The sequence below is a fragment of the Ovis aries genome, chromosome 18 (assembly GCF_016772045.2).
Source record: "Ovis aries strain OAR_USU_Benz2616 breed Rambouillet chromosome 18, ARS-UI_Ramb_v3.0, whole genome shotgun sequence".
Lineage (NCBI taxonomy): Eukaryota > Metazoa > Chordata > Mammalia > Artiodactyla > Bovidae > Ovis > Ovis aries.
The window spans coordinates 56,534,010-56,557,780 of NC_056071.1; the positions used below are offsets into that span (position 1 = coordinate 56,534,010).

Sequence of the window (23,771 nt, forward strand, 5' to 3'; positions counted from 1 at the left end):
ATTTTGACTCCTCGGAAGCCCCTACATTCCTAGGATGTTTTAAGCTTCCTGTGCCTCTCAAGGTCCAGAGGAGGCAAACAATCACATGCACAGCTGAGTCTTGTAGGCAGGCTAGAAAGCCATCAGAGGGGTTTTTGGATTGAAACACTATGCCCAGGAGACTTATTATCTAAAAGCTCTAAACTAACTTTTTCCAGAAAAAGGTGGTGGGGGGACAGCCCCCTGTTAATGTCAGAAAAGTAGGCAAAAGGCACAATGCAGTAAGGCAGGCAGATTCTGGTTTGGGGGTAGATGCTGGAGAAAACCCAGCGAGACTCCCTTAAGGCCAGACTCGCCTTTGCCTGTTGGACCCCTTAACCTCATGACCTTTGCCACAGGTGGGACTCCTCATGCTGGCTCCCGGCAGTGACTGATCAACTAACACTTTCACTTTTGGTCACAATAGAGTGGAAACACACCTGGCATCCTGTCGTGGATATCAGTGTCCATTCTTACAGAGTTCTTGGCCCATATCCCATCTCCCCTGGCTATACAGATGCCCTGCACCCTGTCTGATAAATAAGAACCCAGTAGAGACACTCATGAAAAGTCACAGCATCTTGTTTTTACTTCTTATGATTCTTTGAAGAATTTTGGGAGGCAGAGGGCTTGTCATCTGGGGGACTGACATCCTGAGGCCCTGCAGGGTCATCTCCAGTATGGGAACCACTCTCTTGTTCAGTACTGGATCCTGGTGGAGAAGGGGCCTTCTTTTTTGAACCCCACAGCCATGCCCCAATTGCTGACCCAGCAGAGCCAAGGAGGATGTTGGATGATGTGGAAAGTCCAGCTGCCCCTGGGGGAGAGGAGGAGATTAGAGCACAAGGGGACAGACAGGTCCAGCAGCCCCCATCAAGGCTGTGGGAGTCAGCAATCCCAGGACCATCTGGAAGCCAAGGAAAGAGACATCCCACCTTTGTTTCCTGCTCTACTTCCTGATACCCCAGGATGTCTGGGTGGCTGCACATGGCTGCCCAAAGAGGAGACACGAACTCTGATGGTCAGTCCACCAGCCACAGGACAGGCCCTCTGAGAAAGGACAGGCTGCTCCTCTCTCCACAGCACCAGGCTGGGCCCAGGGAGGCAAGGACACCTACATAGGTTATATAGGGTTGATGAGGAATGCTGGCCTCCTGGGCTGCATACCTCTCATCCCACCAACCATATTCCCAACTAGAAGAGGGGACAGTGAGGGTGACACAAACGACCAGGACCCTGATGACCACGAAGCTGGAAGAAGCACAGAGGCCCTCCTTCAGGCTTGGCCTCGTGCCTGAATCCCCCATCCTCCCGCCGGACACCTACCCACGGACGGGAGAGTGGCCACCAGGCTGCCAGCAGCAACTCCACCCCCACTGGCCACGGCGGCCGCTGACATCATCTTGGCCGCGATGGAGGAGGCGGCGATTCCAGCCCCAGTGAAGCCCATGGCTCCCAGCACCATGGGCACAGCCGCCACGGCTAGGGCTGCAGGGAGACAGGAGATTTGGGTTTGGCCCCATGGGACCGACTCCCTAGATCTCCCTGACACCTTCCTGTGACATGAGATGAGGGGTCCACTTTGCTGTCCTGAGAGCCTCGGCCTCCAAGGGAAAGGAAGATTGTAGATGTGGACACAAGTATGAAGATGGGACCCATGTAAGAACCTGAATCCCAGGCCTCTTTGGGCGTCACTTTGGCACTGGATGAGCTACAGGGATTATAAAGCAGTTCATAGGAATCCACATAACTCAGCTCATACATTAGCTACAGGCCTTTGGAGGAAACCCTGCCCCAGATTTCTGAGGAGAAATCACAGATTCAGATAGCTTCCCTGGTGGCTCAGAGGGTAAAGCATCTGCCTACAATGCGGAAGACCCGGGTTCGATCCCTGGGTAGGGAAGATCCCCTGGAGAAGGAAATGGTAACCCACTCCAGTATGCTTGCCTGGAGAATCCCATGGACGGAGAAGCCTTGTAGGCTACAGTCCAGGGGGTCGCAAAGAGCTGGACACAGCTGAGCGACTTCACTTTCACTTTCACTTAACACCTTACCTGGGTTCCCACTGTTTGCACTCCGGAGAAGCTGAGATTGGAAGTGGGTGCTGTGAATGGCTTTGCTTTGGTTCCTTCTTAGCAAGGTTCTTGTTACCTCAAGAATTCCACCTCTGACCCCTTCCACCCCACCCCTACCCAACCAGGTCTTGAAGTTCAAGGCAATCTTGGACTCAGTCAAGACCAGCCTGTCCCAGGCACCCAGGGACAGGGGCACATGGGGCCTTGAGTTGCTTTACAAAGAGACTCACCTCCTCCGATCACGGCTGCAGCAGTCCTGCCTGTAGACAGAAGAACTCCCGTGAATAGCCAGCATTTGCCTTCCCCCCTTGTCCCTGCTGCAGTCCCAGTGGAAGGGATCCCTGAAGTCAAGATCACAGGACAGAGCGGTCCCTGTGTGGCTCTCTCTACTTGTACAGGAAGTCTGATGTTCTGGGGATCAAGGATGTTAGATAAGAGTCCAGAGCTCTGTGATTCTCCAGATTGGGAGAGGCACCTGCCTTGAAAGCGTTTCATACAGCTCTTTAACTTCAATACCTTCAGTATCATTTTCACACACACACAGACACACAGACACACAGACACACAGACACACACACATCAGAAAAGCATGCTGGTTTATTTGCAAAGGAATAAATTTGCCAACTAAGGTCCGTCTAGTCAAGGCTATGGTTTTTCCCGTCGTTATGTATGGATGTGAGAGTTGGACTGTCAAGAAGGCTGAGCGCTGAAGAATTGATGCTTTTGAACTGTGGTGTTGGAGAAGACTCTTGAGAGTCTCTTGGACTGCAAGGAGATCCAACCAGTCCATTCTGAAGGAGATCAACCCTGGGATTTCTTTGGAAGGAATGATGCTAAAGCTGAAACTCCAGTACTCTGGCCACCTCATGAGAAGAGTTGACTCATTGGAAAAAGCTCTGATGCTGGGAGGGATCAGGGGCAGGAGGAGAAGGGGACGACTGAGGATCAGATGGCTGGATGGCATCACGGACTCGATGGATATGAGTCTGAGTGAGCTCCGGGAAATGGTGATGAACAGGGGGGCCTGGAGTGCTGCGATCCGTGGGATCGCAAAGTGTCGGACACAACTGAGCGATTGAACTGCACTGAACTGAACTGAAAAAATAAAGTCTGACAGTGTTTCCACTGTTTCCCCATCTATTTCCCATGAAGTGATGGGACCGGATGCCATGATCTTCGTTTTCTGAATGTTGAGCTTTAAGCCAACTTTTTCCCTCTCTTCTTTCACTTTCATCAAGAGGCTTTTAGCTCCTCTTCACTTTCTGCCATAAGGGTGGTGTCATCTGCATATCTGAGGTTATTGATATTTCTCTCGGAAGACAGAATGGAGATGCCTTAAAAAACTAGGAATAAAAGCACCATGTGACCCAGCAATCCCACTCCTAGGCATATACCCCGAGGAAACAAAAATTGAAAAAGACACATGGATCCCATTGTTCATTGCAGTACTGTTTACAATAGATAGAACACGGAAGCAATCTAGATGTCCATCGACAGATGAATGGATAAAGAAATCTTGGTACATATACACAATGGAATATTACTCAGCCATAAAAGGGAATGCATCTGTGTCAGTTCTAATGAACTCGATGAACTTAGGACCTATTATACAGAGTGAAGTAAGTAACAAAGAGGAATATAAATATTGTATTCTAACGCATATACGTGGAATCTAGAAAAATGGTACTGAAGAATTTATTTACAAGGCAGCAGTGGAGAAAGTGGAGAAGGCAATGGCACTCTACTCCAGTACTCTTGCCTGGAGAATCCCATGGATGGAGGAGCCTGGTGCGCTGCAGTCCATGGGGTCGCGAAGAGTCGAACATGACTGACCGACTTCACTGTCACTTATCACTTTCATGCATTGGAGAAGGAAATGGCAACCCACTCCAGTGTTCTTGCCTGGAAAATCCTAGGGATGGTGGAGCCTGGTGGGCTGCCATCTATGGGGTCACACAGAGTCGGACACTGTAGTGTCCGACTGCAGTGACTTAGCAGCAGTGGAGAAAGAGACATAGAGAATAGGCTTATGGACATGGGGAAGGGGCGGAGAGGGTGAGATGTATGGAAAGAGTAAGATGGAAACTTACATTACCATATGGAAAATAGACAGTCAATAGAAATCTGTTGTATGGCTCAGGAAACTCAAACAGGGGCTCTGTATCAACCTAGAGGAGTGGGATGGGGCAGGAGATGGGAGGGAGGTTCAAAGGGAGGGGATATACATATACTTATGTCTGGTTCATGTTGATACTTGACAGAAAACGACAAAATTCTGTAAAGCATTTATCCTTCAATTAAAAAATAAATTTACAAAGTTCCAGGAAAGAGAATAACATTTGTCTAAATGGATGTTTCTACCTGGGAAATCCCATGGACAGAGGAGCCTGCCAGGCTAAAGTCCATGGAGTTGCAAAGAGTCGGACATGACTGAGCAACCAAACAACAACATTGGAACCTTGTGTCCAGGCCTACCTGGATAACTGCAAGAAGAAAGGCGTCAAGAATATCCCAGGAACCAGCTACACCATTCTTTCATTATAAGAGAAGACTGAATTCCAGCCCTGTGAAGAGAGTTCTTGGGAACACTGGTCTACCATCTTCTCAGTCTCCTGGCATTTGAATAAAGTCTCTATTCATTGCCCAAACCATTTTCCTCTCAATTTCTTGCCCTGTCATGTGGCAAGCAATATGAGCTTAGATTCTGTAATAGGTGTAGAGTTCGTGGCAGTGGGGGATGGGGGTGGAAGGCACGCACACAGATAATGTCGTTAAGGGTCATTTACGACACCACCTCGATTACCATGATGACCATATTCTCTATGCCCTTTCAGTGTATCTGTAGAGCTCCTGGATGCCATCTGCTTATTTAACTTATATGCTGAGTGCCCCCTGTGAAATGTCAGCCTAGATGAAACACAAGCTGGAATCAAGATTGCTGGGAGAAATACCAATAACCTCAGATATGCAGATGACACCACCCTTATGGTAGAAATTGAGGAGGAACTAAAGAGCCTCTTGATGAAAATGAAAGAGGAGAGTGACAAAGCTGGCTTAGGACTCAACTTTCAAACATCTAAGATCATGGCATCTGGTCCCATCTCTTGTTGGGAAACAGGTGGGGAAACATTAGAAACAGTAACAGACTTTATTTTCTCAGGCTCCAAAATCATTGCAGATGGTGACTGCAGCCATGAAATTCAAAGACACTTGCTCCTTGAAGAAAAGCTATGACCAACCTAGACAGCATATGAAAAAGCAGAGACATTACTTTGCTGACAATGGTCCGTCTAGTCAAACTAAGATTTTTCCAGTAGTCATGTATGGATGTGAGAGTTGCGCTATAAAGGAATTGAGCACCGAAGAATTGATGCTTTGGAACTGGGTGTTGGAGAAGATTTTGAGAGTCCCCTAGATGGCAAGGAGACCAAACCAGACAATCCTCAAGGAAATCAGTCCCAAATATTCACTGGAAGGACTGATGCTGAAGCTGAAGCTCCAAAACATTCACCACTTGACGAGAAGAGCTGAGTCTCCTCAGTTCTTAGTCACCGACCTGTTGCTGGGCACTAGGACTCTGGAGCAACAAGCCTTGTATGCACCAGGCGACCCTTAAGTCTCAAGCTAGGTAGGCATGAGATGGGCAGGGAAGAGACAAGCAATAGGAGGGAGTAAATGAGAGCCATTCCAAGACCTCGCTTTGGAAGCAGCTGGACCTGCATTGGGTCTTGCTTTGCATAGCAAAAATAGTAAACAAAATTAAGGGTAAAACAACTAAATGCTGTTCTTTCTTAAAGGGAAATAATTTGGTCATTTGCTTTTAGCAGATAATGTAAAATAAGTAAAATATATACACATAAAAGAATATACAATAGTTACATATGTCATATAATAATAAGGAATATATATATAATTATATATGTATACACACACACACACATATATATATATAAGTCTCAGGGGGCTTCCCTGGTAGCTTAGCTGGCAAAGAATCTGCCTGCAATGCAGGAGTCATTGGTTCAGTTCCTGTGTTAGGTGGATCCCCTGGAAATAGGGTACCCACTGCAGTACTCTTGCTTGGAGACTTTCACGGATAGCAAAGCCTGGCGGGCTACAGTCTTGGGGTCACCAAGAGTCAGACATGACGGAGCGACTAACACTTCCACACATCAAGGGACAAAAAGAAGTAAATGTAGTAATACTACCAATTCTGTGAATTGCCAGGGTGTCACCAAAGCAAGACCCATCAAGGGGAATTCACTCCCTTAGTCACAACTATAGATTCCTCCCCAGGCACTGGTCAGAGATGGTGATTTGACCATCAACCTGCTCTGCCTCCTCAGTTATTACAGATATGAGATTAGAGCTCTCTGCCATTTGTCAGCCAGGAAAAATGTTTTGTATCGTAAACCTGCAAATCGTGGAGGGCAGGGAAAATAAAGTTCACAAGAATTGCAGGTGAGTTTTATAAAAAGGACTAGGGATTCCTCTCATATCCAAGAAGGGGAATCTGAAAGGGAAAGTCATGCTCCTGCAGAAGACCCGCCCCTCATCCTACCATTAGCATGCAAAGGTGAGGTCTACTTGGCACCCAGCCTGGGATGAGGGTGACTCACCTCCTCCTTGCACTCTTGGGGTCAGAGGTCATCCAGGGAGGGACTATTTAGCCGGCTGGAGTTCTCAACAGCTTCACTTTGGTCAGGGCTTCACACACTACTCTTCGATCCCCAACAATTACTAAGCAGGGTAAGCAGGGGCCTGGGAGGTGGGGAAGGGAGGGAGCAACGGGACTTCATTCTCAGCCTCCCTCTCCACTTCCATCAGGACGGCTGTCTCTGTGACCAGAGCTGAGTGTGTGGGGGGCTTGATTCCACCTTTACCATGAGACGTTAGGAACCTCTGGTCTTGTCTTGACCCAGGTTTCCTTGAAGCCCTGAAACTTAGACCAGGTGGGCAGTGAGCAGGGGACAGAGATGGGGTGTTAGAGGTGGCCAGGATTCTGGAGATCAGGGAGCCAAGCAAAGTCATTATTAACTTCAAAACTGTGGTCTGAGCAGATTAAGGGGGTGGGCTGGAAGTGGTCCATAGGCTGCAATGGAACAGAGGGCCAGGCTGGAACAGCAGACAGATGCCCCCTTGAGAGTTGCTCAGTCATGTCCAGCTCTTTGTGACTCAAAGGACTATAGAGTCCAATGAATTCTCCAGGCCAGCATACTGGAGTGGCTAGCCTTTCTCTTCTCCAGGGGATCTTCCTAACCCAGGAATCAAACCCAGGCCTCCTGCATTGCGGGCAGATTCTTAACCTTTTGAGCTATCAGGAAAGCCCAAAATCAGGCAGAGAAGTTTTTATTTCACACTCTGTCTCTCAGAAAGACAGTGGTGTCCTTGGCTCCAGAACCAGTGTTCCCACACTGCCTCCAGGATGTCAGCTAGAGCCATAGAGAGCGGGGAAGGCCATGCCTTCGGCCCCCTCCTGCCAGAATTGCTGCCGGAAGGTGAGTGCCCTTGGGGAAGCTCTCAAGGGTGGGTGGCCAAGAGCTTGGGGTTCCTGGGTGGGCAGTGGGGGTCTGGGTTCTGGCCTGGGGCTGCCACCAGGTGCTCTGGGCCCATCAAGCCTCTTCCCCCCGGGCCTCAGTCTCCTGCTCTGTGCAGGCAGGACCCCCAGCTCTCCAGTGGTGCTGGGCCTTCCTCTCTCTGTTGTCTCCCTGGTTCACCTCCAAGCACCCTTGACACCTCTCAGCTCAGCTTCGTCTGAGGTGCCCTCCCTACATGAGAGATCCTGAGGGCTTCAGGAAAGGGTGGAGTGGTCTGTTCCCCCAGCTTCCCGCCCCGCTGTGTGCTCTCCCATTATTTCTTTCATCCAGAGGAAGAAGAACCTTCCCAGTCAAGCAACCAGGCCTCTGATGGTTCTTCTCCCAGGAAGCCACCAAATGGGCCACATAAGGGGTCAGATGACTCTGGCTCTGATCCCAGAGATCCACCCAAGTCGAAAGGCGGCAATTTCTACCATTATGCAGGTAATGGGTCTCTGAGCACCAATCCACGGATCCTCACCCCACACCCACTGCTCAGCTCTACCTGCTAAGTTGTCAGTGTAGGGACAGTCTTCCTGATGGAATCTCTCTGACACACTGTCAGGAAAAAGCCACAGTGTACAGGAAATGAAAAAAATGATGCTCTAGAATCAGGAGGACCACACTTCAGGGTTTAGCTCTGCCTCTGACTTGCTGAGTGACCCAGAGCCAGTCACTTGCCCTCTCTGGGCCTTCATAGGTTTGTTTTTAAGCATAGGGGTAGGAGGAGGTCACTCTTAGGAGTCTCTCAGTGTTGGGTAAACTCCAAGTAGGTGGGGCAGAGGTGCTGCTCAGGTTATATGCCTGACAGCCACCTCCGCAGGCTCAGGCATGGCTCTTTGCCAGGTAAAGTTCACTGCCCATGCCTGTCCTGTTGCCCCCCAGCACCCAAGGCAGGTAAGTTTCATTTCTCTGTTTGTGCATCTGCCTTGATGCCCTAGGGAGCACTAATGTCCTCCCAGAATGCACCCTCCAAGAGCAGTGTCACCTCTAATGTGGGGCCACTCTAGGGGCAGGGCACCAAAGGTATCGGCCTCTTTTTTAAAATCAGGTGACAATACACAATAGAATTTAAATTGCCAAGATGACAGTTTGTCAGCATAGGTTGAATAGTGTTAACTGCATTTCCATTCTTGTGTGCTTGATCTCTAGAATTCTTTTCATTTCCTGAAACTGAAACTCTGTGCATGTTAAGCATTAACTGTTCATCTCCTTCTGCCCCCAGCTCCTGGCAACCACAATCGTTTTTGTCTCTCAAATTTTGAGTAATGTAATCTGCTTTCCATATCAGTGGAATCATACAGTATTTGTATTATTTGACTCGCTTATTTTACTTAGCATAAGGTTCCGTATGTTCACCCGTATATCATAACTTCCTCTAAAGCCAGAATGATAATCTCTTGTGTGTATCGACCACATGGTGATGACCCATTTATCCGCTGATGGATACTTAGATTGCTTCCACTTCTCGACAAAAGTGAAAAATGCTGCTATGAACACGGGGTGCAAATATATCTTCAAGACCCTGTTTTCCATTCCTTTAAATCTATATCCAGGAATTGGTTTGCTGGATCATACGTTTTTCTATTTTAATTTTTTCAGGAACTGCCGTAGTATTCTCCATAGCTCTTGTACCATTTTACATTCCTACTTTAGTGCACAAGAGTGCCACCTCCACCACATTGAAACCAAGACTTGTTATTTTATGTTTTTTGTTTTTTTAAATAGTAAGTGTCCTGGTGGATGTGAAGTGGTATCTCATGGTTTTGATTTACATTTCCCTAATGACTGAATTCAAGGACCTTTTCATATGCCTGTTAGCCGTTTGGATCTCTTTAGGGAATTGCCTAATTGAATTCTTTGCCCAATCTTAAACTGAGTTCTTTGAGTTCTCTCTCATAGGAATTCTATCTACCACACCTTGAATATTAGTCCCTTACTAAAAAAATGATTTGCCAAGGTTTTCTCCCATTCTATAGGTTGCCTTTCCACTGTGTGGATTATGTCTTGATATAGCTCATTATGGGTGCTATAACTAAATGCCGTAACCTAGGTGTCTTAAAAAGAACAGAAATTTATTTCTCACATTTGTATAGCTTAAGAAGCCACAGGTCAAGACACCGGTAGACTCTGTTTGTTGTGAGAGCTCACTTCCTAGACAGCCATCCCTGTGAGCTTCTATGTTGGGAGGAACAAAGGAACTGGCAGGAGGAAGGGCTGGAGGAGTCTCTCTCATAAGGAAATTGATCTCAACCAAGAGGGCTCTGCCTTCAAGACCGAATCACCTCCCTGAAGCTCCCCTCCTAACACCACCACATGGGGTATTAGGTCTAAGTATGTGAATTTATGGAAAGACAAACATTCAGATCATAACTTGACTGTGCATGCACAAAGATGTACTCCATTCATACTTCTTTTTCTGATATTCTCCTTTAAGACCTCCTTGTTCCCAAGCCTATGCTTGGCATGGTGGGAGATGGCAGAGAAGGAGGATTTACCCTTGACTTTAAAACGCTCAAAAAGCAGAAACAGTAGAGAATCATACTGCCTTGTGGAAAATTCTGTGCCAGCAGGAGCACAGTAGACTCACACTGAGTCTTTGGGTGGAGGTGGCTCAGGAACATTGGGAATGTGTGGCAGAGTCCTGGAAGAGGTTCCTGGATTTGTCAGGCAAAAGATCGAATGCTGAGGGCTGGGCGTGGCTTCTATTCTTTCCCCAGGATAGAAGCAGAAACCAGATTAACAAGAGCCTCCTCATCCTCACTAAGGAGGTGAACTTTCACCTGTGGGCACAGAGGGCAAGGAGGGACCCCAACACCTTCACTCTTGTCTGTACCCAGCAGCCAACAGATGGGTCTCATTCTGTGTGTTGCCCCCCATCTCTGATCCTGGACAAGGAGAGGTGATGCCTACCAAGGTGGCAGTGGTGGAGTCAGAGAGATCGGAGCGAGGCAGCCACGAAGCAGGACACACCTTTCCTGATGGGGGAATCAGGGATGCTTTGTGCAGAAAGTCACAAGTAGGCTGAGCCCTGGCGGTCAGGGGACTTCCACTCCAGCTATAGCCTGGGAAGGGCATAGTGTGTCTGAAAGATGAACAAATCAGGACAGTCAAATTTATTCCTTTGCAAATAAACCAGCATGCTTTTCTGATGTGTGTGTGTGTGTGTGTGTGTGTGTGTGTATGTGTGAAAATGATACTGAAGGTATTGAAGTTAAAGAGCTGTATGAAATGCTTTCAAGGCAGGTGCCTCTCCCAATCTGGAGAATCACAGAGCTCTGGACTCTTACCTAACATCCTTGATCCCCAGAACATCAGACTTCCTGTAAAAGTAGAGAGAGCCACACAGGGACTGCTCTGCCCTGTGATGTAGACTTCAGGGATCCCTTCCCACTGGGACCCCAGTAGGGACAAGGGGGGAAGGCAAATGCTGGCTATTCACGGGAGTTCTTCTGTCTACAGGAGAGACTGCTGCAGCCGTGATCGGAGGAGGTGAGTCTCTTTGTAAAGCAACTCAAGGCCCCATGTGCCCCTGTCCCTGGGTGCCTGGGACAGGCTGGCCTTGACTGAGTCCAAGATTGCCTTGAACCTCAAGACCTGGGTGGGTAGGGGTGGGGTGGAAGGGGTCAGAGGTGGAATTCTTGAGGTAACAAGAATCTTGCTAAGAAGGAACCAAAGCAAAGCCATTCACAGCACCCACTTCCAATCTCAGCTTCTCCGGAGTGCAAACAGTGGGAACCCAGGCAAGGTGTTAAGTGAAAGTGAAAGTGAAGTCGCTCAGCTGTGTCCAGCTCTTTTCGACCCCCTGGACTGTAGCCTACAAGGCTTCTCCGTCCATGGGATTCTCCAGGCAAGCATACTGGAGTGGGTTACCATTTCCTTCTCCAGGGGATCTTCCCTACCCAGGGATCGAACCCGGGTCTCCCGCATTGTAGGCAGACACTTTACCCTCTGAGCCACCAGGGAAGCTATCTGAATCTGTGATTTCTCCTCAGAAATCTGGGGCAGGGTTTCCTCCAAAGGCCTGTAGCTAATGTGTGAGCTGAGTTGTGTGGATTCCTCTGAACTGCTTTATAATCCCTGTAGCTCATCCAGTGCCAAAGCGACGCGCAAAGAGGCCTGGGATTCAGGTTCTTACATGGGTCCCATCTTCGTACTTGTGTCCACATCTACAACCTTCCTTTCCCTCGGACGCCGAGGCTCTCAGGAGAGCAAAGTGGACCCCTCACCTCATGTCACAGGAAGGTGTCAGGGAGATCTAGGGAGTCGGTCCCATGGGGCCAAACCCAAATCTGTCTCCCTGCAGCCCTGGCTGTGGGGTCTGTTCCCGTAGTGCTGGGCGCCATGGGCTTCACTGGGGCTGGAATCGCCGCCTCCTCCATCGCGGCCAAGATGATGTCAGCGGCCGCCGTGGCCAATGGGGGTGGAGTCGCTGCTGGCAGCCTGGTGGCCACCCTCCAGTCTGTGGGTAGGTGTCCGGTGGGAGAATGGGGAGGGTGTGACAAACCAGCTCAGGATTCAGGCACGAGGCCAAGCCTGAGGGAGGGCCTCTGTGCTTCTTCCAGCTTCGTGGTCATCAGGGTCCTGGTCCTTTGTGTCACCCTCACTGTCCCCTCTTCTCATTGGGAATATGGTTGGTGGGATGAGAGGTATGCAGCCCAGGAGGCCGGCATTCCTCATCAACCCTATATAACCTATGTAGGTGCCCTCCCCTCCCTGGGCCCAGCCTGGTGCTGTGGAGGGAGGGGCAGCCTGTCCTTTCTCAGAGGGCCTGTCCTGTGGCTGGTGGACTGACCATCAGAGTTCATGTCTCCTCTTTGGGCAGCCATGTGCAGCCACCCAGACATCCTGGGGTATCAGGAAGTAGAGCAGGAAACAAAGGTGGGATGTCTCTTTCCTTGGCTTCCAGATGGTCCTGGGATTGCTGACTCCCACAGCCTTGGCAGGGCCTGCTAGGCCTGCCTGTCCCCTTGTGCTCTAATCTCCTCCTCTCCCCCAGGGGCAGCTGGACTTTCCACATCATCCAACATCCTCCTTGGCTCTGCTGGGTCAGCAATTGGGGCATGGCTGTGGGGTTCAAAAAAGAAGGCCCCTTCTCCACCAGGATCCAGTACTGAACAAGAGAGTGGTTCCCATGCTGGAGATGACCCTGCAGGGCCTCAGGATGTCAGTCCCCCAAATGACAAGCCCTCTGCCTCCCAAAATTCTTCAAAGAATCATAAGAAGTAAAAACAAGATGCTGTGACTTTTCATGAGTGTCTCTACTGGGTTCTTATTTATCAGACAGGATGCAGGGCATCTGTATAGCCAGGGGAGATGGGATATGGGCCAAGAACTCTGTAAGAATGGACACTGATATCCACGACAGGATGCCAGGTGTGTTTCCACTCTATTGTGACCAAAAGTGAAAGTGTTAGTTGATCAGTCACTGCCGGGAGCCAGCACGAGGAGTCCCACCTGTGGCAAAGGTCATGAGGTTAAGGGGTCCAACAGGCAAAGGTGAGTCTGGCCTTAAAGGAGTCCTGCTGGGTTTTCTCGAGCATCTACCCCCAAACCAGAATCTGCCTGCCTTACTGCGTTGTGCCTTTTGCCTACTTTTCTGACATTAACAGGGGGTGTCCCCCCACCACCTTTTTCTGGAAAAAGTTAGTTTAGAGCTTTTAGATAATAAGTCTCCTGGGCATAGTATTTCAATCCAAAAACCCCTCTGATGGCTTTCTAGCCTGCCTACAAGACTCAGCTGTGCATGTGATTGTTTGCCTCCTCTGGACCTTGAGAGGCACAGGAAGCTTAAAACATCCTAGGAATGTAGGGGCTTCTGAGGAGTCAAAATCATTAGCATAGGACTGATTAAGGGTTTCATTTGTTGAGCCAATACTTGCTGCCAAATTTTCGTATCTTTTCTTTGTTGAAATAGTTGGTATATAGAAAAAACAAGTAGCAACATAGATGTTTGAGTTAAGTACCTTCTTTGTTATAACCCACTGTGCCTTTGTTCTACAGGGATGTAACTTCAGTACTTTAAAGGTGATGCAGATTAAAGAAAAACACTACAGGGAAAATGAGATTAACATTCATTAAGGAAGAGAGCCATAAAATGGTAACAGGCCTTTTGGCCAGAAGATAATGTAAACCACCTGAAACTCTTTGTATATGGAAAGATTTGCAGAAAGAAAGCCTGGTCTTGATAAGAATCAGGGCTGCTGACCCTGCATAACTTTGTATTATCCATTGATCTCTATGTACAAACAAAAGTATAAAAAGCTTTCCTGGAAAATAAAGGACAGGCCAGTTCCTGGAAAGACTGGTTCCCCCGTGTCTTCTTTTCCTTCTTACTCTATTTTCTGGCTGATTCCCATCTGGGGCATAGAGGCTAGCTGTGTCTACTTATTTGCCTGGGCTTCTAAGACCCACGCGAGAGGGAGCCCAAGGCGCGGCACCCTCCGCTATTCAAGTGGTCGCCTGTGGCCCTACATAGGCGGTTCAAGTCCCTTGTCTAGGGGCTTTATTGGCTTTCTATGTAAACCAAGGAATACAGCCTCTTTCCTCCTCTAAATTCCCCACTACACTATTCTTTCCTATTCTCTCTTTTATTTCCAATTAAACAGTTTTCCTAAGACACCAACACCATCCCCCTTCAAATTCCCTGGATCCACAGGGGCTAGAACCCGGCAAGTCATGTCTGATTGTTTGTGGCCCAATGGATGGTAGCCGCTGACAAGGCTCCTCTGTCCATGCAATTGTCCAGGCAAGAATCCTGGAGTAGGTTGCCATTCCTTTCTTCAGTGGATCTTCAAGACCCAGGGATGGAAACTGGGTCTCCCACATTGCAGTCAGATTCTTTATGATCTGAGCCACTAAGTAGGGCAGTCTTGTGGGTTTGAGCCCTTAACCCATGGGGTTAACTCTAATTAACGTCAGAATCAAGTTAAATTGCAGGGCACCCAGCTGCTATCCATAGACAACTAGAGTTTCTTGTAAAGGAATCCACACGTCTGACGTGAAACGTGGTCTGAGTGGCCATGGTACTGAAAAACTGTTTTCTCACTCAGATGGTAAAAGTAATTTATGTCTGTGACATCGTAAATTACCTAGAATTTTGCCCACACTTCCAGAGTTGCTCCAAGTACCATACATTATAAACACAGGTACAGGGACTTCCCTGCTGGTACAGTGTTTAAGAATCCACCTTCCAATGCAGGAGACATTGGCCAGAGAATTGGTCAATTCCTGGTCAGGGAACTAAGACCCCACATGCCCGGGGCAACTGAGCCCCCAAGCTTCAACTACTGAGCCCACCTGCCCTAGAACCCATGGTCTGAGACAAGAAATCCCACCACAGTGAGAAGCCTGAGCAGCACAACGAGAGAAAGGCTGCACAGCGATGAAACTCAGCACAGCCAGAAAGAAATAAACTAAATAATGAAAAGATACATGCACGCAGTTATATGTAATTAAAATAGCAAGTTTGACTTTATGAGACTCTTACCACAAAAACAAACAAACAAAAGAAAAACATACCTACATGTTAAAACTCCAAACGGTGTCTTCACTTACTACTGCATGGTCAATTCCTTCTTAACAATACCTAAGGAACAGTTCCCCATATTGACAAATATAAACCTATATAACCAAGGACAGAGCTAGGATTTAGGGGTTTGAGATTAAAGTAACTGGGGAGAGAAAACTCTAAAAAGATAATAGAGAATTACAGTCTAAAATGCCAATAGAACTAAAATGTCACTCAGAAACAAGGGAAGGCAGGAGAGGAAAGACAATTTGGAAGGAGTCTGCAGTCTTAACCAGTTACTCTTAGAATATCATACTTTTGCAAATAGTAATGATTGCAATGCTAGTATACTGCAGAATTGTTCTCAGGAATTCTCCTGGACAGAAGCAGTGCAAGTGAGGGTCCCTGAACTCAGGCTTCTTTCCGTTTTATTCAGTTCAGTTGCTCAGTCATGTCCAACTCTTTGTGACCCCATGGACTGCAGCAGGCCAGGCCTCCCTGTCCATCACCAACTCCTGGAATTTACTCAAACTCATGTCCATCGAGTCAGTGATGCCACCCAACCATCTCATCCTCTGTCGTCCCCTTCTCCTGCCTTCAATCTTTCCCAGCATCAGGGTCTTTTCCAATGAGTCAGTTCTTTGCATCAAGTGGCCAAAGTATTGGAGTTTCAGCTTCAACATCAGTCCTTCCAATGAATATTCAGGACTGATCTCCTTTAGAATGGACTAGTTGGAACTCCTTGCAGTGCAAGGGACTCTCAAGAGTCTTCTCCAACACCACAGTTCAAAGCATCAATTGTTTGGCGCTCAGATTTCTTTACATTCCAGCTCTCACCGGCTTCTTTCACTTAGCGGTAAACTGGTCTTTGACTCTATCATCGGTTTCTACATAGAAGTCTGTTATATGGTGGGATATAATTATGTGTCCTTGATTTCCTCTGGTTTTAAAGGTTTTCTGTCCTCAATAACAGAGAAGGCAATGGCACCCCACTCCAGTACTCTTGCCTGGCAAATCCCATGGATGGAGGAGCCTGGTGGGCTACAGGCCATGGGTTGCACAGAGTAGGACAGGGCTGAGTGACTTCACTTTCACTTTTCACTTTCATGCACTGGAGAAGGAAATGGCAACCCACTCCAGTGTTCTTGCCTGGAGAATCCCAGGGATGGGGGAGCCTGGTGGGCTGCCGTCTATGGGGTCGCACAGAGTTGGAGATGACTGAAGCGACTTAGCAGCAGCAGCAGTCCTCAATAACACTGTGATAATCATGTACAGATATTTTTGTGCACATATCTGACTCTTTTCTTACAATGAATTCCCAGAAAGCGTATTTCTGAATCAAGTGGAGTGAAATCTGTTATGACACATTTCTGTATTGCCACTTGTGACCTATGTATCAGAGCACATCCCACCCAGCAAGGCATGAGCGTTCACTTTTCCTTGCCCCATGCAAACACTCGGTGTTTTTAGTTACTTTCTCTGGAGCAGCAATGGAGGTTGTCCTCACTCAGCTCTGCTTCACCGCCTACTGTGAACCCCCCAGGACAGAGAGTAATGACCATATTCCCAAGCTTCTCTGGTGACACCGCTTCTGCAAAGGCCCTGGATCTTGTGTCAGGCAAGGAGACAGGGCTACTGCTTTGCTACCAAGCAGAGTAGTGAGGACTAGATCTTCTGCAGCAGCAGTGGAGTCAGAATCCAGCTCTCACCTGGCTGAGATGCATCGTTTTATCTGCAGACATGACATACAAGGCAGTTTGGTCCCAGAACAGCTGCTCAGTATCTCTGGTTCCTGATCAAGGCAGCAGTCCCAGCATCCTTGGTGGCCCAGTCCTTCTGCATTCCTCTAGAGGATGGGAAGTTCATTCCAGCCTCCACCTTGAATCTTCTTCTCGATGCATGGAATTCCTTGTGTAAAAAGACATTCTGCTTCAGTTAGCTGGAGTGAGTCCTGGTATCTGCAGCCAAATTCTAACTGAATGTTTCTTGGAACACACACACACACACACATACACACACACACATACAGAGCTACTTTTCTAAAAAATTAGTTTTACTCTCAGCAAGATTGAATGTTTTCTCAAATATTCATTGGTAGTAAACAATTCTCTCTTTAAGAATCGCCTCTACTAGTCTGACTTTTTTTTTTTTTTTTTTGGCCACATCTCAGCATGCTGAATCTTTTTTCCTGGACAAGGAATGGAACCTGTGTCCCCTGCAGTGGAAGGACAGTGTTCTAATCTCTGGATCTCCAGGAATTCCCAAGGCTGAGTTTCTTTAAAAAAAAAAAAAAAAAGAAAATTATTTATTTGGGAGCATTGGGTCTTAGCTGTGGTGCTCAGGTCTTTGTTGTTTCAGGTGGCTATTTACTGGAAGTACACAGACTCTCTAGCTGAGGCCCGAGAGCTCAGTAGTTGTGGCTCTTGGGCTTTGTTGCTTCATGACATGTGGGATTCTAATTCCCTGACCAGGGGTTGAACCTGTGTTCTTTCCACTGGAGGGTAGATTCTTAACCACTGGACTACCAGGGAAGTGCCCTGAGTTCCTGTTAAAGGCTTTAAAAATATTATTCAAGAACTCTCTTTACTTTGGGAATTCTAATAATGCAAAGGTTTTGTTTTCCTTTCCCCTCAGTAGATCACTTCTCTCTTACCCATGTTCACAAGTTTGTAATGTCACATGTACTCTGAAGGCACCAGTCTTTTCTGTTCTGTAAGGTGTCTTTCTAGCTACCACCTCGGTTCAGTTCAGTTCAGATGCTCAGTTGTGTTTGACTCTTTGTGTCCCCATGAACCACAGCACGCCAGGCCTCCCTGTCCATCACCAACTTCAGAGTTTACCAAACTCCTGTCCATTGAGTTGGTGATGCCATCCAGCCATCTCATCCTCTGTCATTGCTTTCTCCTCCTGCCCTCAATCTTTCCCAACATCAGGGTCTTTTCCAGTGAGTCAGCTCTTCACATCAGGTGGCCAAAGTATTGGAGTTTCAGCTTCAGCATCAGTCCTTCCAATGAACACCTAGGACTGATCTCTTTAGGATGGACTGGTTGCATCTCCTTGCAGTCCAAGGGACTCTCAAGAGTCTTCTCCAACACCACAGTTCAAAAGCATTAATTCTTCGGGGCTCAACTTTCTTCACAGTCCAACCCTCACATCCATACATGACTACTGGAAAAACCATAGCTTTGACCAGATGGACCTTTGTTGACAAAGTAATGTCTCTGCTTTTTAATATGCTGTCTAGGTTGGTCATAACTTTCCTTCTTAAGGAGTAAACGTCTTTTAATTTCATAGAGTTTAATTTCATCTAGCTACCGTCTAGTGACAGGAAATTCAGAGAAACGAATCGGCCTGCTTCTGTAGGTGGCAGGTGTCCCTCATGCCCTGAATTCTCCAGGAAAGTGGAGCCATACCAAGTGACACCAAGGTGGGGCTCCTGTAAACTCTCCGCTCTCCGCCCCATGGACAGCATCTCACAGTGTCTCAGGGAAACTGCAGCAGGATTTGCTGAAATGTTTGGAATTCTTGTCCTAAAGCTTAAGCAGGGGTGCAGGTGGGGGACAGACAGCGCCCTGCCTCTGGTCCCTCCTGTCCTCCTCTGGAAGGAGGGACAAGGCCCCTATTCCCAGGACAGTCACCTGTCCCAAGCAGCGCCCTCTTCCACCCCTGATTCTGCCCCTTCTTTCATCTCCTGCCCTTTGTCCTCCCACCCCACCCCAGCTTCACACTCACCGTCACTTTCCCCTTTCTTGTCCATATTCATTCTTTCATTCAAATCATATTCACTGAGCTCCGGACCCAGGACAAGGAGGCTGGCAAATGTACTCTTTTCATGAGACTTATTCCACTGGGGGTCAGGGACAGAAAGAAGCAAATGTAGTAATATCACCTAATCTGTAAGTGCCTGCTCACCTCCAAACTAAGGCACAGCAAGGGTAAATCACTTCCCGAAGGTCACAAGGAAGGGTTCCAGCCCAGGCACTGCTCAGAGATCCTGCTCTTAACCGCCAACCTGCGCTGCCTCCTCGGTTGTTACAGATATGAGATTAGGGCTCTGTGCCATATGTCAGCCAAGGGAGGATGCTTTCTACTGTAAACTTGCCAACCATGGGGAGCAGGGAAAATAGAGTTCCCAAGAATTGCAGGTGAATTTTTACTTAAAATTGTATTTACTTAGTTACTTTTGGCTGTGCTGGGTCTTTGTTGCTGTGCTGGTGCTTTCTCTAGTTGCAGAAACAGGGTCTACTCTTCAGAGCAGCAAGAGTCGTGGGCAGGATTCTCGGGGCAGTGCCTTCTCTTTAGCAGAGCACAGATGTAGGAGCGAAGGCTCAGTAGTCGGGGTGCTCAGGCTTAGTAGATCCATGGCATGTGGGATCTTCCAGGAGTGGGGATCAAACTTGTGTCCGCTGTCCTGCAAGTTGCACTCTTCAATGCTGAACCAGCAGGAGAGCCCGGTGAGTTGTATCAAATGGAGGACTGTGGATTTCAAACATATGCAAGAAGAGGATCCTGAGAGGGAAAGTCATGCTCCTGCCCAAAACCAGCCCATGGCCCTCAATGTCCCATTAGCAAAGTAGTGGAGAAACCACAGCTAGAAAGAGACCTACTCCCTTCCTACTTGGACTCTCGGGGTTAGTTGTCATCCATGGTGGGACTATTCAGCTGCCTGGAGGCCCCAGACTCACTCCGTGCAGAACTTGCCACGCTGCTCTTTGTTCCCAGACACTTACCAACCAGGATAAACAGGGACCTGGGCAGAGAGGAGGGAGGGAGCACAGGACTCCACCCACAGCCTCCAGGGCTGTGGGCACTGTGACCAGAGGTGAGTGTGGGAGGGGGCTCGAGCCCACCTTTACCATGAGACTTTGGGAGCCTTGGGTTTTGTCCCGAAACAGGGTGCTCTGAAACCTCAAGACTTCGACTGGGTGGGTAGTGAGCTTCGGACAGAGATGGGGTGTTAAGAGGTAGACAGGATTCTGAAGGTCAGGGAGACAAGCAAAGTCAAGATTAACTTCAAAACTGTTTTCTGAACAGATTAGCGGGGTGGGCTGGAAGTAGCCCACAGACTGTCATAGCACAGAGAGCAGAGCTGGGGCAGTAGAGAGGTGCCCGTCCCCTGGTCCTTCAGAAATCAGGAGAGCACTTCTGATTTTCTCCCTCTGTCTGTGAGAAAGAGAGTGGTGTCCTTGGCTGTGCATCCTGTTTCCACACGGCCACCAGGATGACAGCTAATACCATAGAGAGCAGAGAGAGGAGCCACCTCTGACCTCACAGGGGTAGGATGAGCTCACTCTTAGGGGTCTCCCAGACCCAGGTCATCTCCAATTAGGTAGCACACAGAGGCTGCTCTGGCTCCTGGTCAGCCAGCTGGCATAGGCGCAGGCATGGCTCCTTGCCGCGCCTGCCCTGTGCCCCCCAGCACCCAAGGCAGGTAAGTTTCATTTCTCCATTTGTGCTCCTCCCTTGATATGACAGGGCCTGGCCGCTAATGTCCTCCAAACACACACCCTCCGAGGGCAGTGTCACCTCTAACACAGGGCCAGCCCATGGCCAGGGCACCAAAGTCACATGCCTTAAAAATAAACCATGGCAGAATACACAGAGCCTTAAATACCAACGTGACCTTTTGTCAGTGTGCACTGAACAGTGTTTACTCTATTCACAGTTTGTGCACCTGATCCCCAGAACTCCTTTCACCAAACCCCAACATGAAATTCTATAAGCATTACACATAACTAGCCATTTCCTCCTCACCCCAGCTCCTGGCAGCCACAGTCCTTTCTGCCTCTATGAATCTGACCAATTTAAACTAATTTCCAAGTAAATGGAATCATGATGTATTTTTCTCTTTCTGGCTGATTTATTTCAATTAGCATAAGTTTCCCAAGGTTACAGGAAAAAAATAAACACAAAAGTAAACAAGTGGGAGCTGATTACACTTCAAAGCTTTTGCACAGCAAAGGAAACTAGACGGGAGGTGAAAAGACAACCCTCAGAATGGGAGAAAATAACAGGAAATGAAACAACGGACAAAGGATTAATTTCCAAAATGTACAAGCAGCTCATACACCTCAATACCAGAGACACAAACAACCCAATCAAAAGTGGGAAAAAGACCTAAACAGACATTTCTCCAAGAAGACACATCGATGGCTAACAAACACATGAAAGGATGCTCAACACTGCTCATTGTTAGAGAAATGCAAATCAAAACTACAAAGAGATATCACCTCACACCAGTCAGAATGGCCATCATCAAAGAGCTGAAAAGCAGTAAATGCTGGAGAGGGTGTGCAGACAAGGGAGCACTCTTGCAGTGTTGGTGGCAATGTGAGTTGATCCAGCCACTATGGAAGACGGTATGGAGATGCGTTAAAAAACTAGGAATAAAAGCACCATGTGACCCAGCAATCCCACTCCTAGGCATATACCCTGAGGAAACCAAAATTGAAAAAGACACATGGATCCCATTGTTCATTGCAGCACTATTTACAATAGCTAGAACACGGAAGAAACCTAGATGTCCATCGACAGATGAATGGATAAAGATATCTTGGTACATACACACAATGGAATATTACTCAGCCATAAAAGGGAATGCATCTGTGTCAGTTCTAACGAACTGGATGAACCTAGGACCTATTATACAGAGTGAAGTAAGTCAGAAACAGGAAGATGAATATCAAATTCTAACGCATATATGTCAGAGAGGGCAATGGCACCCCACTCCAGTACTCTTGCCTGGCAAATCCCAGTATGGGGGAGCCTGGTGGGCTGCAGTTCACGGGGTCATGAAGAGTTGGACACAACTCAGCGACTTCACTTTCACGTTTCACTTTCATGCACTGGAGAAGGAAATGGCAACCCATTCCAGTGTTTTTGCCTGGAGAATCCCAGGGATGGGGGAACCTGGTGGGCTGCAGTCTATGGGGTCACACAGAGTCGGACACGACTGAAGCGACTTAGCAGCAGCAGCAGCAACGCATATATGTGGAATCTAGAAAAATAGTACTGAAGAATTTATTTACAGGGCAGCAGTCGAGAAAGAGACATAGAGAATAGGCCAAAGGACATGGGGAAGGGGCGGAGAGAGTGAGAGGTATGGAAAGAGTAAAATGGAAATTGTTACCTTATGTAAAATAGACAGCAAATGGAAATTTGCTGTATAGCTCAGGAAACTGAATCAGAGGTTCTAGAGGATTGGGATGTATCAACCTAGAGGAGTGGGATGGGGCAGGAGATGGGAGGGAGGTTCAGACGGAGGGGATATATGTATACCTATGGCTGATCCAACCAATCCATTCTGAAGGAGATCAGCCCTGGGATTCCTTTGGAAGGAATGATGCTAAAGCTGAAACTCGAGTACTTTGGCCACTTCATGTGAAGAGTTGACTCATTGGAAAAGACTCTGATGCTGGGAGGGATTGGGGGCAGGAGGAGAAGGGGACGACAGAGGATGAGATGGCTGGATGGCATCACTGACTCGATGGACATGAGTCTGAGTGAACTCCGGGAGTTGGTGATGAACAGGGAGCAACAAGCCTAGTCTGCACCAGGCGATCCTCAAGTCTCAAGGCCGGGCAGGCATGAGATGGGCAGGCATGAGATGGGCAGGGAAGAGACAAGTGTTAGGAGGGAGTAAATGAGAGCTATTCCAAGACCTCGCTTTGGGAGCAGCTGGACCTGCATTGGGTCCTGCTTTGCATAGCAGAAATAGTGAAACAGAATTAAGGGTAAAACAACTAATTCTCTATTCTTTCTTAAAGGGAAATAATTTGGTCATTTGCTTTTAGCAGATAATATAAAATAAGTAAAATATATACACATATAATAATATATAATATTTACATATGTCATATTTATATATATATATATATATATATATATATATATATATATATATATATATATAAGTCTTAGGGGGCTTCCCTGGTAGCTCAGCTGGTAAAGAATCTGCCCGCAATGCAGGAGACACCAGTTCAATTCCTGTGTCAGGTGGATCCTTTGGAAATAGAGTATCCTCTCCAGTACTCTTGTTGGAAACTTTCATGGACAGAGGAGCCTGGTAGGATCACAAAGAGTCAGACATGACGGAGCCACTAACTCTTCCATATATCAAGGACAAAAGGAAGTAGTGTAGTAATACCACCAATTCTGTGAATGCCGGTATGTCACCAAAGTAAGGTTCATCAAGGGTATTTCACCCCCTTAGTCGCAACTAAGGATTCCTCCCCAGGCACTGGTCAGAGATGGTGCTTTGATCATCAACCTGCTCTGCCTCCTCAGTTATTACAGATATGAGATTAGGGTTCTGTGCCATTTGTCAGCCAAGGAAAAATATTTTGTATCATAAACCTACACGGAACAACAGACTGGTTCCAAATAGGAAAAGGAGTACGTCAAGGCTGTATATTGTAACCCTGCTTTTTTAACTTATATGCAGAGTACATCATGAGAAACTCTGGACTGGAAGAAACATAAGCTGGAATCAAGATCGCCGGGAGAAATATCAATAACCTCAGATACGCAGATGACACCACTCTTACGGCAGAAGGTGAAGAGGAACTAAAAAGCATCTTGATGAAAATGAAAGAG

At 47.7% G+C, this 23,771-nt stretch overlaps 2 protein-coding genes and 1 non-coding gene across 7 annotated transcripts; 2 read left to right on the forward strand and 1 right to left on the reverse strand.

Moving 5' to 3' along the window:
• Positions 1 to 584: 584 nt before the first annotated feature.
• On the reverse strand, positions 585 to 4,899 carry LOC114109054 (interferon alpha-inducible protein 27-like protein 2A). The gene is made up of 5 exons (XM_060401529.1): positions 4,880 to 4,899; positions 4,569 to 4,576; positions 2,324 to 2,434; positions 1,345 to 1,506; positions 585 to 835 (listed from the first exon to the last, which is right to left on the reverse strand). The coding sequence occupies exons 1-5, from the start codon at positions 4,897 to 4,899 to the stop codon at positions 606 to 608; spliced, it is 531 nt and encodes a 176-aa protein (XP_060257512.1). The 3' UTR covers positions 585 to 605.
• TRNAC-ACA (transfer RNA cysteine (anticodon ACA)) lies at positions 1,850 to 1,921 on the forward strand. Its single transcript has one exon. It is a non-coding gene; the product is annotated as a tRNA-Cys (tRNA).
• Positions 4,900 to 6,784: 1,885 nt separating the features above from the next.
• Positions 6,785 to 13,968, forward strand: LOC105603225 (interferon alpha-inducible protein 27-like protein 2). 5 transcript variants are annotated; one of them, XR_009597262.1, is made up of 7 exons: positions 6,785 to 6,839; positions 7,463 to 7,588; positions 7,958 to 8,110; positions 11,129 to 11,158; positions 11,973 to 12,134; positions 12,666 to 13,165; positions 13,670 to 13,968. XR_009597262.1 is itself a non-coding variant. In XM_042235413.2 (6 exons), the coding sequence occupies exons 2-6, from the start codon at positions 7,516 to 7,518 to the stop codon at positions 12,893 to 12,895; spliced, it is 648 nt and encodes a 215-aa protein (XP_042091347.1). In that variant the 5' UTR covers positions 6,785 to 6,839; positions 7,463 to 7,515; the 3' UTR covers positions 12,896 to 13,968. The 5 variants fall into 5 exon arrangements, 3 of the variants coding, with proteins under 3 accessions (XP_042091347.1, XP_042091348.1, XP_060257886.1); XR_009597263.1 differs by lacking the exon at positions 13,670 to 13,968 and adding an exon at positions 12,369 to 12,547 and having other exon boundaries at positions 12,666 to 12,777; XM_042235413.2 differs by having other exon boundaries at positions 12,666 to 13,968.
• Positions 13,969 to 23,771: the final 9,803 nt, after the last annotated feature.

Excerpts from the sequence above, each read along its gene's own strand:
- LOC114109054 (XM_060401529.1), bottom strand. The coding sequence starts at position 4,899 with ATGGTAATCGAGGTGGTGTC. Across the intron at positions 1,507-2,323 it reads TGCAGCCGTGATCGGAGGAG|CCCTAGCCGTGGCGGCTGTG; the intron begins GTGAGTCTCTTT and ends GTCTCCCTGCAG. Across the intron at positions 836-1,344 it reads GGCCACTCTCCCGTCCGTGG|GGGCAGCTGGACTTTCCACA; the intron begins GTAGGTGTCCGG and ends CCTCTCCCCCAG.
- LOC105603225 (XM_042235413.2), top strand. The coding sequence starts at position 7,516 with ATGTCAGCTAGAGCCATAGAGAGCGGGGAAGGCCATGCCTTCGGCCCC. Across the intron at positions 7,589-7,957 it reads GCCAGAATTGCTGCCGGAAG|AGGAAGAAGAACCTTCCCAG; the intron begins GTGAGTGCCCTT and ends TCTTTCATCCAG. Across the intron at positions 12,135-12,665 it reads GGCCACCCTCCAGTCTGTGG|GGGCAGCTGGACTTTCCACA; the intron begins GTAGGTGTCCGG and ends CCTCTCCCCCAG.